The following is a 19,122-nucleotide window of genomic DNA, read 5'->3' on the forward strand; positions in this document are numbered from 1 at the left end:
GCAGCATCTGCTCTTATATAACTATCATTAGCTTACAGCTGGAAGTGTTTCAGGTGTGTGCTAACTAAAAATAAAGACAAGATGATAGTTTATTAAATTATAATGAAATTTGGAGATGTCTCGGTGGAGTTTGATGAACTCCGCCGTCTGCTCCTTGCTATCTAACATATAGCAGGACGGTCACCTATCGAGCTGGTGGGTAACATGTTTTGAAAATATGTGATGTCTTGATAAACTGAGCAGATATTTGAAGTTTACACAGCTACATTCTCGCCTGAAAATATATTAAAAGTTTATTTTGTGACCCAGAAAGAGTAATATTAAAACTAAGTAGCTGCCGCCATTGATGGAAACTGGGATTGGCTGAGCTATGAATTATTGGCTATGAATTCTGGGATATGGTGTGCCATCTTCTTCCTGTTAAGAGGGAGTTTGTCCTTCCCACTGTCACCTTGCTCATAGGGGGTCCATATGATTGTTGGGTTTTCTCTGTATGTATTATTGTAGGCTCTATCAATGTAAAGCACCTTGAGGCGACTGTTGTTGTGATGTGGCGCTGTGTAAATTAAATTGACTTGAATCTTCTGTTTCAGTCTGTTATTGTACACTTAAGTGCTACTTATTCCTGTGTTGTTCAGGATTTTGCAAAGCTTCAGACGACGGGTCGACTGTTAAACTGGTTTAGACGATTTTGATAGTCGATGTAATCGTGGCAGCGGTAAACTGTCACATGTCAGTTGGCCATCAGGCTGATCTTTCTCCACTGTTCCATGGCAGGTGGTGATATACTGTGGGGAGCAGCATATCTCAAAGGCACAAAGTTCCCACTCCTGTGTCACTGGCAAAATAATTTGTGTGTATTCCTCCACATAAATGAAGCAAACTGTTACTTGCATGAGTCTCATTATAGTGAGACAGCTGGATGCAAACAGTACACGATCGCTTGGATTAAATTAGACTGAAAGTTGTTGTTGATTAAAATGTCTAAATGTTTTTGAAGAAACTGTAGCACTTAATATAACAAAAAGCCATCAGACTGTTTTTTTTTTTTTTTTTTTTTTTTTTTTTTTTTTTTCTTTCTTCTTTTTCTCTTTTTTTTTCCCTTTTTTTTCTCTTTCTCCCCTTTCTCTCTCTTTTTTTTTTTTTTTTTTTGCCTGTCCCGTTTGGCTCTTTTGCCATCAGAATTATTGTCTAAAGGCGAAGAAAGATGCCCAACGGTTTTTCTTTACCAAATTGACCATCCCAGCTTTGCCGTAATGGTCCATTTGATTCACCTTTTATTCTTTATTTTATTTTCACTTGCTGAATACGGGACAGATTTGACTGGGGGAAAGAAAAGGGAGAAAGAAAGAGGGAAAGAAAGACAGTTGAGAAGAGGGACGGGGGAGAAGGGCAAAAAACAAAAACCAACAGAATAAGCAGAAGAAAAAAAATAAATAAATAAAAAATAAATACATATATCGATCACCTGGATCACCTGTTGAGAAAGAAAAAGAAAACAAGCAGAAGAAAACGAGAGTAATACAATAAACCACATCACAATGATATATGGGAATATGACAGTAAATACTAAATATTAAACATTATTGTGCAGCACGTAAGATCGACAGCACAGTGTGCATTGAGGTAGGAGCCAAAAAGGGTGTAGTTTGTGTGTGTGATCACCCGTGTGTACACCTGTGAGCATGGACGCGCTTGTTTTCTTAAAAGGTTCCCTCATGTAATGATCTGCTAGAGGGTGTGGGGGGCCACTGCCCCGTCCTCCAGGGCATGAAGCAGGTATGGAGGAGATCAAAACTCCAGACATCCAGAGGCCCCCAGAACACAAGAGACCAAGGAAGACCAACAGAGGGGCAGCCGCGCCACTGTCCCAGAAAGAGCTGAGGAGAGTCCCAGATGAGGGGTCACCCAGCAGCCACGGAGCAGAAGCCAGGGGGGGCTGCAGTGACGTGCCCGTGAGCTCCGCCGGCAGCCAGCTGTGCCTGAGTGACCGAGCCCCAGGCCGAGAGGCCGGGGGCACCCCACCTCCGAGGTGGCCCAAGCGAGCCCCAGGCTCCAGGCCCCGATAAGCAGCCGCCAAGGAGTGAGCCGGTGTGTACCCGGACGCCCACCCCCGGACACAAAGAACCACCAACGCACCGATGCCTGAGGGAGTCCGCCCCCGGCAGGGGAAGTGGTGGGGGGAGATAGGCCTCCAAACCTTGGAGGGCCTGAGCTGTCCTCAGAGAGGTGGCATCTGATACCCAACCTGACATATAGACACAGACATACAGGCACACACAGATACAAACATCCATTCCCACCCTCATGCTCTCATATGCACTTACTCCACACTCAACCAACGTGGAGACAGACATAAAGAGACGCTGTACACACAATCACACTCCCCAAGCGTACTCTACGAACCGGGTCTAGGTACCCTTGCCCCTGGAGGGGGGAACTGCACCCAGACCCAGGTTGTGTTACCCTTTTCCCTGCGGTGGGGAGAAGCAGACCGCCCCGACTCCGCAGCAGCAGGGAGGCCCCACATTCCGGATCCCAGTCGGACGGCCAACTCCTCCTCCTAGCCCCCCTGCTCCAGCAGGAAGCAGAGAACGAGGGTGAGAGAAGACTCCTAACCTCCCTCCACCCGCTCATTGTAGTGTTGATGTATGTGTGTTCTAAGGTGACTGTTGTTGAGCCGGCTCTGTGGAAAGCAGATAAACAGCTCAGGTCTTCATAAGAAAAGCACCTAAATGTGAATCTGTGACAGTTGCTGCAATTATCAAATTCAAATCTTTGGACGAAATGGATCAAGTTTCATTTAAATGATGGATGTCAGTGTCCAGATCACTATCTGACTGCAGTTTGTTGCCGTTTCGTTGTTGCATTGCTTTTTTTGGCACAGCTGCAGCTTTGCTTCACGGCCGATGTTGCAATGCCATAAATTTCAACCTTAATTTAAATACATGTTTATCACACTTACAAATAAGCCCAGCGGAGACAAGTCACGGATGAAAGGCTAAATGCTGTTTTTTCATCCATCAAAGATATTTGATTGATTTGCTGATAGGAAGTTTTTGACAGATGTTTAAATACTGTTACAGTTACTTCTCAGGGCAACCTGGACGCGGGTGAGGCGGCTTTAAAATAATATTGCATTATATCAAGGTGTTTTTGTGCAAGCAGTACTTTGAGCAGTAGGGTTTAAGGATCATTATTTAATTTTTACCACAACATAATATAATGTCCTGTCAGATAGACTTGTTGGCCCTCACAATGCTTTACGCGCCTTTCTTCATTCATACAGTCCCGATCAAAAGTTTAAGATCACTTAAGAAATGTCAAAAATCACATTTTGATCTTTTTGATTGAGCTTCAACATGCAACAAGAAGAAATGGGAGTGAGACAAAACACTTTCTGAGCATGCAGTTTACTGAAAACAGTGCTTACACTGAAACAGGCTGTTTTAGTTTTAGTACCACGTGCGCTGGCAAAGGTCGGCAGCCTTAACCCAACAAATTTCCCACACGTGGGACTAATAAAGGTTATCTTAACTTATCTTATCTTTACAAGGTCAAATCTGTGCAAAAATGTGGATTCAGTATACATATGTGCATAGAAGTATTTACCAGAGAAATTCAATTAAAAACAGGTTCAAAGTATTCCTTGTTTTTAAATTCAAATTCAAATTTTTTTATTTGTCACATACACAGTCATACACAGTACGATATGCAGTGAAATGCTTGGACAACTGCTCGTGACCTAAAGAAAAAAGAAAAGGCTATGAATAAGATAGGATTTTATCCTATCTTATTATTTTTAATATTTTATTGGAAATATGGAAAAATCTAAAAGCTAAGAACTGTTTGTGTCAAAGATAATAAACCTACAACTGTGAGAAAATGTTTTTGGCAGAATGAGCTGGAGTAACTTCCTGTCACATTATTTAAGGCTTCCATGAGACGCTTCTCATCTTTGCCTCACTGCAGTTTGTTATCAGCACTTCATGGACTGGTGTTTGTCTTGGCATGCAGTGTAAACTGTGGGAGCCTTTATACACAGGTGTGTGTTTTTCTAAGCAATGGCAGTTCATGTTGCTGCAGGTTGACAGTAGTTTTGCAGAACAATTATTATTTGAGGTCTTGGTGATTCGCAATTCGTGGAGTAATTCGGATTCCCACTCAGTATGTGTGTCTACACCTCTCTGCATTTAATCTGTCTCCTCCACAGCATGTCTTCATCCTGTCTTCCTTCTCTCACCCCAAATGGTCGCAGCAGATGGCCCCGCCCCTCCCTGAGCCTGGTTCTGCTGGAGGTTTCTTCCTGTTAAAAGGGAGTTTTTCCTTCCCACTGTCACCAAAGTGCTGCTCATAGGGGGTCATATGATTGTAGGGTCTACCTTACAATAGCACCTTGAGGCGCCTGTTGTTGTGACTTGAGTGAGTCACTGGTAGGTTCACAACAATACTCATGCTATTCCTCTTGAGTGTCACTAGATGGCGTAGTAATTCCATTAAATGGAAGGTTGTGCCAGTATTGCAGGCTGGGATGTAGCTGCTCGGCCATGAAGCTCTCCACCAAGTGAAGTTTTGAGGTCTGTAGCGATCGACCTCTCTGCACTATGCGCCTCCCTTTGTGATTTCATGTGGACTTCCACTTTGTGGCAGAGTTGCTGTCATTGCTATTTGCTTCCACTTCATTATAATACCTCTAACAGCTGACTGTGGAATATTTAGTGAGGAAATTTCACAGCTGTACTTGTTGCACATGTGGCATCCTGTCGACTTCACTGAGCTCCGGAGAGTGCCCCACATTTCTCTCACAAGTGTTTGTAGAAGCAGTCTGCATGGCTCTTATCACTCTGGTTCAGGGAATATCAGAAACATACAATACTTTGTAGTTGCCTTGTTATGTTCCTGATCTCTTCCTCGTAATTATTTTTACAAATGATGCAGTTGTGCTAGATTTTCATACAAAGGCTGAAATAATTCAGTTTAATTGTCAAAACATGTCATAGAAAAGTATGTATGACATGTTTACATTCACCGTGTACAGTAACAAAAACTGATCAGTGCAAGAAGCAATCAGGAAACATTTATTTCATGAAAGGAAAGCTGACTGCCCGTTAAAACAAATATGAAATATTCTGCATGTTTTGAAATTGAAAGTCCTACACCTGTTGCAGTATTGTTACTCCAGCTCTTTGTGCTTTCTTTGGATTGCTACCTTAAGCTCCCACTCTGTTGTTTTAGTCTACCGTTGGCTGATTGCCCAGAGTAGGGCTGCTCGATATAACGATATATATCGGATGACGATATAAAAACGTCTATCGTTTCATTTTACGCTGTCGTTTGTTTTGTGGTGTCGCAAAATAAACTGTTTACAGCAATATTTTTTCAATTTTTGATGTCACTGTAGTTATTATTAATGTCTTAAAGTTCTCTCTTTCTCTTATATTTAATATAACCACACTACAGACGGACAAGCGCCTGTTTTTATGTGTTGTTGTTAGCAACAACGACGGTAACAGCATCGCGTGTCCGCTTGTTTATGTTCCACATAAACCTTTCACAATAAAGCTCAAGATCCTGTTGAGACTTTTCAAAATAAACTGAATCACGTGAAAGAGCAGATTATTTACGGATGAGAAGTAAAAAGAGAAGCCAGGTGCTAAAAAATAAAGCTTAGACTCAAACGTTAGAACAGGCTTTTCCCCGCAGCACGCCGTGTAATAAACACTCACAAAGAAAACGGCGCCGTTACAACTTATGTCTAAACATGTATCGTTTCATGCATCGGTTAAAACACTCGACTCCAGCTACATGACGCTCAGCTGGAAACACTTCACACAAGTCGAGCTGCCCGAGATTCACAGACTTTACAGAAAATGTTACATATTTGTGATTTATATCGTTATCGGACGATAGATGTCTTATATCAGGAGATGAGATTCTGGTCATATCGCACAGCCCTTGTCCAGAGCCAGCATTTACAGGGAGGCTCCTAATGTTTCATGAAGGATGAAGGAATCTAATCTGTATCAGCTTTGATACAGCACTAACACTTTAGGTGTCTCTTGGTACATCTGACTGATAAGATGGGATTTAAATTCCAATAATATACAAATATATACTTCTAAGGATATAAATAAAAATGGAATAGCAGCAAATCAGTGCACCTATTTATGTAGATATGGTCACGATGACCAATGTGTAAAAATCCAACATTGTAATTTCATTCACGTTTGAACAAAAAGACAGAAGCTGAAAGATGAGCGGCTCTGTTGACCTGAGAAAGCTGTGCAGGTTTTATCATTTTATGTGAGTTTTGTCAGTGAACAATTTTTCAATTAAAACCGTGCAAAGTTTGCATTTATCGGTTAGTGGAGAGAGACCGGGGTTTGAGCACATGCAGCACAGGGCCACTGATCGGACTCGCACCGCTGCGTTTCAGCCACGTGGTCGCCTGCTGAGCTAGACTGGCACACACATAAGAAAGGGTTTGTTTGTTTTTTCATTTTTCTGTTCATGTTTCTTTCTTCTGCTGTTTGTTAAACTGTTACCCATCTACTCCTCTTTCAGGTCTATTTATGATGACCAACCCAATGCCCACAAGCGCTTCATGGAAAAGCTTGATGCCAGGATCAGGAATCATGACCGTGAGATTGAAAAGATGTGCAACTTTCACCACCAAGGGTTTGTGGATGCCATCACAGAGCTCCTCAAAGTCCGTGCTGATGCAGAAAAACTGATGGTAAGAGAGGTTACGTTAAACATAACTAGCGACACCTAGAGGTGATAGTGAGAGAGTTTGCTTTTATTATACATTGGCTTTTTAATTTAACAGTGTGTGTGTGAACTCCTGCATTGTGAAGAAGAGAAAATTACAGCAGGTTTTTGGATTATTGGTAATCTGACAGTGCTCAGTGATGTGAATCATAAACCTTCCTACTGGATTCAGTGAAGCTGTGATCACACGAGTTGTGCCTAAATGCCTCAGCACAGTCTGTGACTTCAGATCCAGGCTAATGTTCCCAGTTCTTTCTTGGATTTCATTTAGAAAATCCTGACCAACGTGATGGTTTGATTTGGAGTTATTTATTGTCACATGCAAAAGTTGAGGCTCTGGTGTGAAATTTATGGTTTTCTGGGTTTTTATCGGTTCTATGATTATTTTTATCGTTTTTATCGTTAACTCGGTTTCCCTGGGTCTTTTCCTGTGTGTTATGAATAAAACTTTTTTTGGTACCAGTCCTGGTTTTATTTTGTTGTATTTATCTGTGACACCTTAAAGGCCGGTCTGTGGAAATATTGTCGGACATAAACTGGTCCGTGGCGCAAAAAAGGTTGGAGAGCTCTGGTCTAGTCAAGTTTTTCAATTTTAAAGTTTCGGTTTTGATAAACAGCCAGCTCTGGCCTAGCCCTTTTATGTTTTTGCTACCTGCAGGCTCATCCCACTGATAGTCAGACTTGAAATGCACTATCTTGGACTGCAGCTGGGAACAGTAGTCCCTGTATTGCTTTATGTGTAAAAGCTGGGAGCTGTGCACACTGCAAATAACATGCTGAGCTCACCGAGGCTGCAGTCCCAGGCAGCTGAGTTGAAGTCCGTCTTTGGGACGGCTTACCTCTGAACCTTCGTCTCACTCTCAGGTTACCAGGTGTTTCTGGCCCAGGAGACCCAAGCTCTGTTCCAAAAGCCATCCTCCTTGTTGGCTGTAACGGTCAATGTCTCTATTTTTCACCTGTTTCTTTGCTGCCAAATATCACACACTGCATATAAAGGATGGCTGTAGATTGCTCTGCATTTAAGACTCAACATTAGACTTTTGGCCACATTAGTCATGTCATGCTATCATGTTAGTTTAGAGCTAGTGAGCATATTTAGAGATGGTGCTGTGCTCTGTTATCAGCTAAGGTTAGTGAGCTCCCAAACTGTATGGGTGCAAAGCAAAGACACATATCTGCTAAGTAACAGACTAAAATATCAGACTTTCACTCATCCACACCAAATCAACTTCTTGGGCAGTCTTTACCATACAACAAGACAACAAAGCATAAATATTTATATTTGTGTGTTGGTGTGTGTTTCAATTAATTATTCATATATGACTAAATAAAACAACACAAAATTATACAGGGCGTTGTTGGGATGCTACTATGGAAGTAATCCCTGCAGATGGAGTTGCATAAAGAGGATGTCCTTAGGGACTAGTAAAGCGCTATACAAATATAGGCCATTTACCATTTACCATTAGATAGAAGCCACTGACATCAAAACAAGGAAGTTTTCACTCCAAGTCCAGCACCCTGAGACTGTGCGCTCAATAAAAAACTAAAATTCTGTAGATGTTCTCCCGTTTTTGGAAGCTTTACTAAAATAACCAAGAGTTCAAAAATCCCCATCTAGAATTGAAAGGTTTGTCACTGAATCTGTGAGAAAGACCCTGTCACAAGCTATTAAACTCCGTGAAAGGCCCAGTGCACAGTCAATAGGCTCGGTTCTCCACTGCCTGGTTAATGGACATGGACAATGAGCTGATTACAAGGCTGAGCAGCTGTAGAAAGGGAAAAGAGAGGGCACGAAGAGATGAGCAGAATAGACATGCAACACCAAGTATGCCAGAACCAACACTGAAGTATTCATAAAATGCATATTGAATATATCACCAATTTTCTAGGTAAATGTATTTCTAAAGGTGGTATTGGTGTTAGATTCTCACAGGATGTCAGTAAAGAAACATCCAATCCACACATGCAAAGAAATCAATCAACAGATGTCCATAAATGATGTGTAATAATGAGAAATGACACGAGGAGAAAATATTAAAAACGCTTACTACAATTTGTTGAATACTTTGTACAAAAGTCTTTGTTGGTGAGAATGATTCTGTACAGTCTTAAAACCCTGAATGCTTCGTGGGCCCCTTCTATGAACTTTCATCTTCATCATCCTCGTAGATGACAGCAGATATTTATCAAGAATGTCTTGGTACATTTTTCCATTCATCCTTCCTGCAATTATTTGAAATGTCCCAGTGCCGTACACTGAAAAACAGTCCCACGCCATGATGTTCCCGCCTCCAACCTCACTGTTGGTATGGTGTTTTTGGGGTGAGGCTGTTTGACCTCCATACACGGTGTGTATTATGGCTATTATGGAGGTATTTATGCTCATATTGAGGAGGGAACATGTCACCCAGTGTAGCTCCCCAGAGTTTGTGGACAGAGGAGCTCTTTTAAACATGATGGATTATGTGCCATTATAAAATCTTGTGGAAGATCAATGGTAAAATGATTTAAAGTTATGTAAATTATTAAACTTGTGTCTTTTTTCCAAAGGGCCAAGTGACAGACACTAATCGAAGACTACAAGATGCAGGCAGGGAGGTACGTCCATGCTGTTCCCCTGTGAAGAAATCTGCATGTACATTTACTGCAAAGAGAGTTCCCTATAAGACATGACTGTACTTCATCCCAGTGGTGCCCTCTTTTTCACTGTCTCCAACACTGCGTTCTCTCCCACAGGTGACAGCTCAGACAGAGGAGGTGATTCGCTGTCGGGTCCAGCAGAGGAACATGGCGACCACTGTGGAGAAACTCCAACTCTGTATACCAGGTACTAATGCTGCCTCTGCTTCAGTGAGAAGGATTTTGATTTTGTTGTTCAGTTTTGAACAGTGTTATCCAGCTGGCTGACCTCAGGAGTCTTTACATATATATATCATAGTTTGAGTATGAGCTGTCACAACACTGTTTCCACTGCTACATGTGATTCCTTATATAAAGGGATGGAGATGTGGCATGATGCAGATTGAATGCAGACTGAATGCAGACTGGATGCAGATTGAATGCAGATTGAATGCAGACTGGATGCAGATTGAATGCAGACTGGATGCCGACTGAATGCAGATTGGATGCAGACTAGATGCAGATTGAATGCAGACTGGATGCAGACTGAATGCAGATTGGATGCAGACTAGATGCAGATTGAATGCAGACTGGATGCAGACTGAATGCAGATTGAATGCAGACTGGATGCAGATTGAATGCAGACTGAATGCAGACTGGATGCAGATTGAATGCAGATTGAATGCAGACTGGATGCAGATTGAATGCAGATTGAATGCAGACTGGATGCAGATTGAATGCAGACTGGATGCAGACTGAATGCAGATTGGATGCAGACTAGATGCAGATTGAATGCAGACTGGATGCAGACTGGATGCAGACAATGCAGATTGAATGCAGACTAGATGCAGATTGAATGCAGACTGGATGCAGACAATGCAGACTGGATGCAGACTGGATGCAGACTGGTTTAGATTTTGTCTTCAATAACATGTATGCGATGTTAGAATAATATAGGCCAGTGCACATTTCATGAATCTGAATATTGCATACGCAGTAGTTTTTTGTGCAGGATAAAATATTTATATCCAAATATTAGTGAATGAGTTCAGTGAACATCTACCAAAAAACATTTAGAATCAACTCAAGCTGCTTATTGCTTATTGAAGCAATTATTATTATTATTATTTTAGTAATTGCATAATCTATTGATTATTCCATCGATTAATATTAATACAAAATACTTTTATCTCATTAATGAGTCATGTTGTGAACTTTAACTACATACATCATCTGTCAAAGTCAATAATATGAGATATATATGAAACCTAAACTAAGGCATAAACTCTGAGTGTTAGTGGCCCATGTACATTTCTCTTGGCTTGTAAAAATGCTTTTATTTTTAAGTATTAATTCTGTTAATTAAAACAAAATATTTCACATTCAATCTGAAAAAAATTATGGAAGTCTTAAAATGAACATGGTCTAGTACCCCCCATGCCCCCCTTTAGACTCACCCCTGTTCGCTGCAGGTATCACTTCCATGTAAAATACCGTTAGTTAGCTTATGCAGCAAGCTGTAACATTTAAACTTGGTGTCAGACTAAGTAATCAGTTCATCTGCATATTTTAATTCAACTTCTGGAGGATTACTGCAGATTTTTCTCTGTGTAAAAGGGTTTATTTGTGCGCTGCTTCTAAAAACGTTTGTATTGCAGGTCTGTTTTCAGTTCTGTGATGACACTGGCACGCTACAGAGCTGTGCGTTAAACCAAGCATCAAAGCAAAGAATTGTGTCAAGAAATTTTTATAATCATATAATTATTTAAATTACTCGATGAATCATTGCAGCCCTAGTTCAGTTACACTTGAGCCTCTGAAAATGAGAGAATATGGATAAAAATGGCTGTAACTCAGAAGCAGTTAATTCAATACTTAGTTTTAGACTCCTTGAATTAGCCTTCCCAGCATCATAAGCTGAAGAAGCTGATTATAACCTTAGTTTTTGGGTATCAAGTAAAAATTATTTATGCATGCTTTTATCTGGCATGTGTAATATTGGAACTTGTATAGCACCTAAGCTGCTGCAACAGTGATGGATCAGGTGCTGGGGATCAGTGTGGAGCCTACTGGTAACTAAACATGTTATCACTGTAAATGTGATGTGTGATGAGCAAAACTGGCTGAAATGTGTGAACCATCAAACTAATCCTGCTTCCTGTCATTGCTCCCTTTGCAGTGCTAGAAATGTACAGCAAGTTAAAGGAGCAGCTGGAATCCAAAAGGTAACCATCATAAAGCATTTCACCACAGTATGACCTCGTTTACAGTTTTAAGTCTTTCTTTGGCAATAAAATCACAAGTAGAGAGCGATAAATACAATCAACTCGATACATCGTGGTCCAAACATTTAAACACAGCTTTTGTGTTGTAGTTTCACCTGATGTGTCACTAATAAAGATAAAGACACGTCAGAAAAAGATGTTATCAATGCAGGATGTAGTAGTTCCTTTTTGTTAGCAGCCTGTCAGAGCACAGGGTGTACACACCTGCTGTGGGTTAGAGGTGGACTGACGTCTCAGTTATGGTCAGACGGGGACATCGTGGTGCGTCAGCTTTTATGTTACCAGCAGAGACCCTGTGACAGTGACATATGACCACATGACATGCTAACTGGTTAAAACTGGGCTGCCAAGATGTAGGAAATAGTCAGCCTTACATTCATTCTTGCATACGTAGTGACAGTGTGGTCTGGAATAAGTCGAGAGTTTATAAAGACCCCAAAAGTTGAATTTGTTATCATAAATCAATCTGGGAGGCCTTAAAACTGTAACAAGTTAGCTAGCTTGTAACTGTGACCTGCCAGCAAATTAAACATGTGATTATCGACTGATTAATGGACATGTTGTTGTATGTGTTCCTTTTCTCTCTCTGTCACTTCCTGTCTGTGACACCATGCTGAAACCAAGCCTGAACCTTCCAAAATAAGATTCAGGAAGTCATCCTTTATTGTTAATTCTAAACATTTCTAATTTCTCTTTCCAGTTTAAAATCTCACCGACTTTTCAGCTCATGTTCTGCTAGCTTGTCTAAACTTTACAAGCCTGTCTCTGTAAAGAGGAGAGGGGTGTTCACTTTGGACAGGAAATATTGACCCTTTCTTGTTCATTACCATGTACCAATTAAGAGACTGGAAGGAAGTGCCCTTGCTCACAGGAAGGCCCCCCCTCACTGCTGCTCTGTCACGGCTCAGCAGGGGTGGGTTTAAAAAAAAAAGATTTCCCGATTCAAAACGATATTAACCCTTTAAAGCCGGTCGGAGCGGGCACGCTCTGTTTTGTGTAACCATTTTTAAATCCCGGTAGCTCTGCAACCACGTGAGCTAGCGCAATAATTTTTTTTGCATATGAAACCGGAGGAGTTGTACTTACATCTTATGCCATCAGCTTGTCCTCGGTCACAGTTTCCTTCCACATATAGCTTTGCAAAAACTGCATAAAAAGCACTTGCAGCAACAAAAACATAATATTCCAGAAACACGCTTTGCCGATCCGATCAGCTGTTCGTAACACTTCCTACATTGGATTAGACGTCAGTGCAAACTTTTGCATGTCCGCCATGACCTGCCCGAAACCGGAAGTGATGTCATTTTCGCGGAAATGTAGTTTTTTACCATCCGGGCCTCAATGAGCCTATACTGGTGTTTTTAAAAGTTATCTTTGACTTTATGACTTTCTGTGTGGTTTCTGGGATGCTTAGGACTCATATTGCACTGCTGGAAATAGTTTATTTTGATGCATATGATGCTTTTTTTTTGCAAATTTGCATTATAATATTTATTTTCGTTTTTCCTGCAGTGTATAAAAATTGGTGTATTTCAAAAATAAAACTATGAAGACACTCAAAATAAATTTCCTGTGGTGGGAAACTATTATGTGCAACTTTTTTGTATTTACAGTTTTGAGGGATAAGCCTCTTAAATTTCTCTAACTAGAAATATATGTTAAAAAAACAAAAACGATTTTCAATTTTTTTGTAGTTTATTGCACTTTTTTGCAATTTATGTAATTACTATGCACTTAATGCAGACATATTATTAAAATTTAGGCTGTAATGGTTGTATTGATGTATAGCAACTTGAAATGCTCCCACAAATGGCTCCACAACATGTAAAAATATAATATAAGCTCTGGCGGACTTGGTTCTATGGTAGGTCTTAAAGGGTTAATTTGCTGCACCCGACGGCACGTACGCACACACGCCATCAGCGCTGAAAGCTGTCGTCCTGGCACTTCCTCCTTCCTCCTGACAGCGTTTACAGTTGATGAGTGTCTTCTGTTCATTTGTGTACAATACAGTTTGAACCACCAATTAGATCCATTAGATCAGTTAGATCATGCTTATCAGCATCATGATGGGAGCTCAGCACGCTGACCGTACACTGAACTCTCGTCGTTTGTGCCCACATTACTTTGTGGTTACAGAATAGACAATAAAAAGAAAATACCAAATATAGATGTACAGTGTATGTACATGCAGATATAGGTCATACTTTGTTGTTATTTATTATTTACTATCATTATATTGGGATGGGTGCTTCCCTCAGACATTTACTGTTGGCCCTGGGCTCAGTGGGGGGTTATATAGTTCAGATGGCCTGAAAGCACTGGGGGTCCCCCAGGTGTAGCTGGAGGATCTAAGGCTCTCTTACTGTGTATTTATTTGACAACAGAAACAGTGTTTTCTTAGTTTAATCATTCCTTGTGTTGCTACTAAGTTTCCAAGTCCATTTGAAGACTTAATGCTAAATGGTTCTAATAAGCAGCAGTAGTTCTGAGTTGTTACTAATGCTGGGCTGTTTACGTCTACAGATATTATGCTGCACTAAAAACCATGGAGCAGTTGGAGAAGGTCTATATCCCAAGGTAGGATCAGACGAAGGCTGCTGAAAGAAGCCTGTTAGCGAGAAGCTAACAGGCTGTTAGTCTGCCAGCTGTTGCACTGCGCTGGTTTTTAAAATGTATTTCTTTATTGATTTTTTTGAATGGATGTAGATGATGTTGGATGGTTGCTTTTCTTTTTTCATAGTTCTGATGTGTCCCTTGCAGGGTCAGTCAGTACAGGTTCTGTCAGATCATGGCTGAAAATCTGCCCAGACTGAGAGAGGAGATCAAAGACATCTCCATGTCGGACCTCAAAGACTTCCTGGAGAGCATCCGGAAGCATTCAGACAAGGTTGGAGAGACTGCCATGAGACAGGTGTAGACCTTTTTCCTTTTTAAATAATTCAGGTCACAGCAGGGAAAAAATAAGTTACATTGCTGACGTGTGTGTTTGTCTTCAGGCACAGCAGCATAGGACCTTTAACAGCGCAGTAGCCAAGCAGGCCAGTATGGGCCACTACATCAAGCCCGTGTACTCTCTCAGTGAGCGAACTCATGCTCACACTCCCAACGGCCTGCTGATGGATGACGACACTGGAGATGATGAGGCTGATGAAGAGGTGAGAACAGACGTGTGTGTAGCTGACGTGGCGGTGATGATCAGATACTGATGTCTTTTAAAGAACCATGACTGACAGCACAAAGATTTTGCCGAGCCCGTCCCTTGGCATAATCCCTTCATAAAAGAAGAGATTATGAAAGTTTCCACTGTTACAGGATCTCGGGCTCACACTGTGCGATTTTTTTCAGTCGCGCGATTCAGCTCCTGCTCAAACTGTACGATTGACTCGCAGGGGTTAGAAGTTCGTAGGTCACGATGTAGGGTCTCATACTATACGGCCTGATGCTCTGATGCGACCTGAGTGCTCAGACTGTGCCTCCATAACATGAAGGTTATAACAGAAAATCTGTCGCTCGCTCTCCCTCTCTGTCTTTCACTCACACAGACACACACCACCATCAACTTTGCTAAATTGCTGATGAAAAACATGATCAGGCAGCTGTGATTGAGCAGCAATGTCCATCCAACTATTTTCACGGTTGTTGTGGTCGTGATAATTTTGTGAGGCCACATCGAAAAGGCTCGGATGAGCTTTCCAAAGTTCTACAAGTTGTGCCTCCGTCGCTTGTGTCCAGATCACACGCTGCACTGCTGCTCCGTCTTTTTCGCTGACATTTGTGTTTGCGCGTGAGCAGTGTGAGAAACTGCGGTGACACCCTCACAACGGTTGATGCGATTGATGATCGGGAGCTGGTCGTGAGGTGTTAATCACTTCTCGTTACCCCACGTATACTACACGATGCACGATGAAGGCCAAAATCGGGCCAATCGCCAAAACGGTCGCGCGACTCAAAAATCGGCTCAAAATGGGCCAAAAATCGCACAGTGTGAGTCCAGCATTAAACGACTGAAAGTAAAGTGCTTTGCTTCTGGACAGAGATACAAATAATAAACTTGAGTACGCCCACCTTTACTTACCAAATAAAAGCAGATTCATCAAACAAAACAAATTCAGATTTATATACTTATATAATTTTTAAATTCAGCAGGTAACAGTGCATCGACCCTGTTCTCTGATTTTTGATGTGCAGCTCTAACCCACAGGTGAACACCTGAGATTCTGCTGCCTGGCTGCTCAGTCGTTCTTCATTCTTCTCTAGTTTTCTGTTATTATGTTTCCATCAGATATAACAAATGTGCAGGTGGATGTTAGTCAGTCATTAGTTACAGAGTGATCCATTTGTCATAATCAGGAATTCTGTAACTAAGTTTCTATAATTACATAAGACAGTTTTGTAAGCATGGTTGTTACTTGTTACTTGCGGCTGTAGCTCCGGAGGTAAAGCAGGTCACCTGCTAAGGTTCGTGGTTCGATCTCTGGCTGCTCAAGTCTGCCATAATGATTCCCAGTTGCTCTCCAGTGCATCCATCAGAGTATGAATGTATGTGAAGCTCTATGTGAAATAGAAAGCACATAGCAAAACGTGCTTCTGTGAATGGCTGAAGGAGGCACTGTGGAAAGCACTTTGAGTGCTCAGAGCAGGAACGAGTCCGTTTACCACGACCAAATAACCAACATATAAAGAAGCAGTTAAAACATTTGTTTGCGTGTGTTCTTACAGATTCTCACAGCTCAGGATCTGGTGGACTTCTCGCCCGTCTACAGGTGTCTACACATCTATACTGTGTTGGTAGGTGTCTGTGGCGAAAGCTAATAGCTAATGCTATCCATTGGATTTTGATTATCTAATGACAGCTATGCTAATTAACTGGAATCAACGTCACCCCTGAAATACAGCAGACACAGCTGTTTCATGATCAGCTCTAATGCTTGTGATTACATCAGACATCCTGCTGCACATTCAGAAGAGTCAGCTCTCCTCTCTGTGTCACCTAAAATAGTGCCGGGTCTGTTTATAAGGCCCATGAAGCCCAGAGCAGGTAAAAAGGACGGGGATTCAGACGCAGGAAGGTGAAGTGTGGATGTTGAACAGAAAGCGAGCCTTTATTTTAGCGAACACAACGCTAAGCAAAGGACGACTAACACTACATGAAACCTGACAGATGATCCGACGAGGAACAAAGGAAAACACACACATACATACTCAGAGGATAATGAGGAAATGGGAAACAGGAGGGGAACGCGGGGAGGAGAGCAAAACTATAAACGCTAACGGGACACGGGACTGTCAAAGTAAAACAGGAAATACATGAACATAGAGACAAGGATGACTGGAAGTAACACAAGGGACCTAACAACAAAACACAACAACTAGAAATCACCAAAACACTAAAGAAGCAAGAATACAAACTAAAAGCCAGCGAGTCTCCAGACCCAGGACGGTCTGTGGAAAGGGATTTGATGGTACCTGAGTGTTCTGGTTTTAACATCATAGATCACATAGTTAACTGATCTATGTGTGTATTCTGTGTGTGCAGGGTGACCGAGAAACATTTGAGAACTACTACAGGAAGCAGAGGAAAAAACAGGCCCGGCTAGTTCTGCAGCCTCAGGCGAACATGGTGAGCAACACGAGCGCTTTAACATACGTGTGAAGATATGAATGAAATTCAGACAAGCGCTCGGGGTTTTTCAGTGGGCCTTTCATTGTGACTCTATATGGCACTAAACACAGTCTGCCTTGTGTTAATTTTTCCTAGAACCTGTGTTTTTCTTACTATGACTGAATAGATTACTCACAGGTCGTACAGCAGCTGTGATCCAGCTCTGACAAAGCTTAGAAAACCATGACTGTTACTGTTTTTTCAGGGGAAAATAAACAGCTGTACTTTGTATTTAAAAAGTTATAAAGGATGTTTTGAAGTTTTAGGATAAGATCAGGAAAAAGCAAAACAGCCCCAGAGCAAGATGCTACCACCAGCATGCTCGCTGCACAGATAGGTGGCACCATCTCAGTCCATGTCTTTACTATGGAGAGTGGTGCTGGTTGATCAGCTTCCAGGTCCCAGCAGGCTTGAGCCTCGGTGGTTCCTGGGATGACGTCACAAAGCAAAAGCCGTGTCAAACAAGAGCTGCAGAAATACAACTTTTAACTTATTTTTTCTCCCTCCTGTTTCAATATTTGCCTTCCTGCTGACTGTTACGTTTGCATCTGTATTAACACGGCTTTGTGTCTATTTGTGTGTTTAGCATGAGACAGTGGAAGGCTACAGAAGATACTTCAATCAGATTGTAGGGTAAGATGCTCCTTTCAAATGCTCATCAGGCTGCTTTGTTTCACTGTGAACCTAAATCTGTGTGTGTGTGTGTGTGTGTGTGTGTGTGGGGGGGGTCAGGTTCTTTGTTGTAGAGGACCATATCCTCCATGCCACTCAAGGGCTGGTGACCAGAGCTTTTACTGATGAACTGTGGAACATGGCGCTGTCCAAGATCATCGCTGTACTCCGGACACACTCTGTAGGAACACTCACGCGCACACACACACACGCACACACACACACACACACACACACACACACACACACACACACACACACACACCTCTAATGTCTGCAGGGCATTGACTATGAATGGAAAGGATGCTGTTGAGAGTTAATAGAAATGATAGTTCCTTCATTCAGTGGATGATAAACCCTCACAGGTCAGCACAGCCACAAACACACTAATGATGTCACTATTAAGAGCAGAGGTCAAAACACACATACACATGCAGGCAAAGAGGAGGCCATTGTGACCTTAATGAGAGACAGATTGCAACAATAACAGCAGATAAAGAAGGCATATTCCTGCCCGCTGGAGCCCTGTCAGTTGTAAATGACCCCGAGGATTATGCTAACAGGCTGGAGAATAGGCCGCACAGCATGGGTGAGAAGACTAACAAAGGCCTGGTGTCCTCTGTGCCCCTCTGCTGTGCTCTGACAAAAGCAAGTCCACATTGTCGGGCTCCTGCACTTACAGCGAGTGCACGGTCAGCTAAAAGTAACAAGGCTGCATCAGATTGTTTAAAAAAAAGCAAAACTAATACATGCAGATGACATACTTAATGAGTAAAATTCTCCCAGTGCGGGTTAAATAAATACAATATGTTTTCAATAGACAACAAAACGCAGCTTAAAGAGCAGATTTAGCACATTTGCATTCATCACTGGTCTGGATGTGGTGGAAGTAGACTTCATTATTTTTTAAGATTGTCTGAGTAGATGGAGAGGGCAGCCATTGCTACTGAGTGTCCAGTCTCAGGCTGTGTTCATATACAGCTGTGATAAATCACCCTACTCTGGAAAAACGAGGACCTTTGTTAATGCACTGGCTTAACCCTTTAAAGCCGGTCGGAGCGGGCACGCTTCGTTTTGCGTAACTATTTTTAAATCCCTGTAGAACCG

The 19,122-nt window shown here is 41.8% G+C and overlaps 1 protein-coding gene across 7 annotated transcripts in view; it reads left to right on the forward strand.

The window, feature by feature from the left end:
• exoc6 (exocyst complex component 6) overlaps positions 1-19,122 on the forward strand; it is a 69,490-nt gene that overhangs the window by 13,775 nt on the left and 36,593 nt on the right. For all 7 annotated transcript variants that reach the window (XR_014875705.1, XM_085170379.1, XM_085170381.1 and 4 more), the window contains exons 2-12: positions 6,565-6,736; positions 9,325-9,372; positions 9,511-9,601; positions 11,573-11,618; positions 14,205-14,258; positions 14,442-14,592; positions 14,678-14,836; positions 16,401-16,469; positions 17,218-17,301; positions 17,930-17,976; positions 18,076-18,196. Coding sequence is in view for 6 of the 7 variants with exons in the window: in XM_085170379.1 (XP_085026505.1) it covers positions 6,565-6,736; positions 9,325-9,372; positions 9,511-9,601; positions 11,573-11,618; positions 14,205-14,258; positions 14,442-14,592; positions 14,678-14,836; positions 16,401-16,469; positions 17,218-17,301; positions 17,930-17,976; positions 18,076-18,196 (1,042 nt within the window). In the remaining variant the exon portion in view is untranslated. The remainder of the gene's footprint in view (positions 1-6,564; positions 6,737-9,324; positions 9,373-9,510; positions 9,602-11,572; positions 11,619-14,204; positions 14,259-14,441; positions 14,593-14,677; positions 14,837-16,400; positions 16,470-17,217; positions 17,302-17,929; positions 17,977-18,075; positions 18,197-19,122) is intronic.

Source organism: Neolamprologus multifasciatus, chromosome 8, assembly GCF_963576455.1.
Source record: "Neolamprologus multifasciatus chromosome 8, fNeoMul1.2, whole genome shotgun sequence".
Classification (NCBI taxonomy): domain Eukaryota; kingdom Metazoa; phylum Chordata; class Actinopteri; order Cichliformes; family Cichlidae; genus Neolamprologus; species Neolamprologus multifasciatus.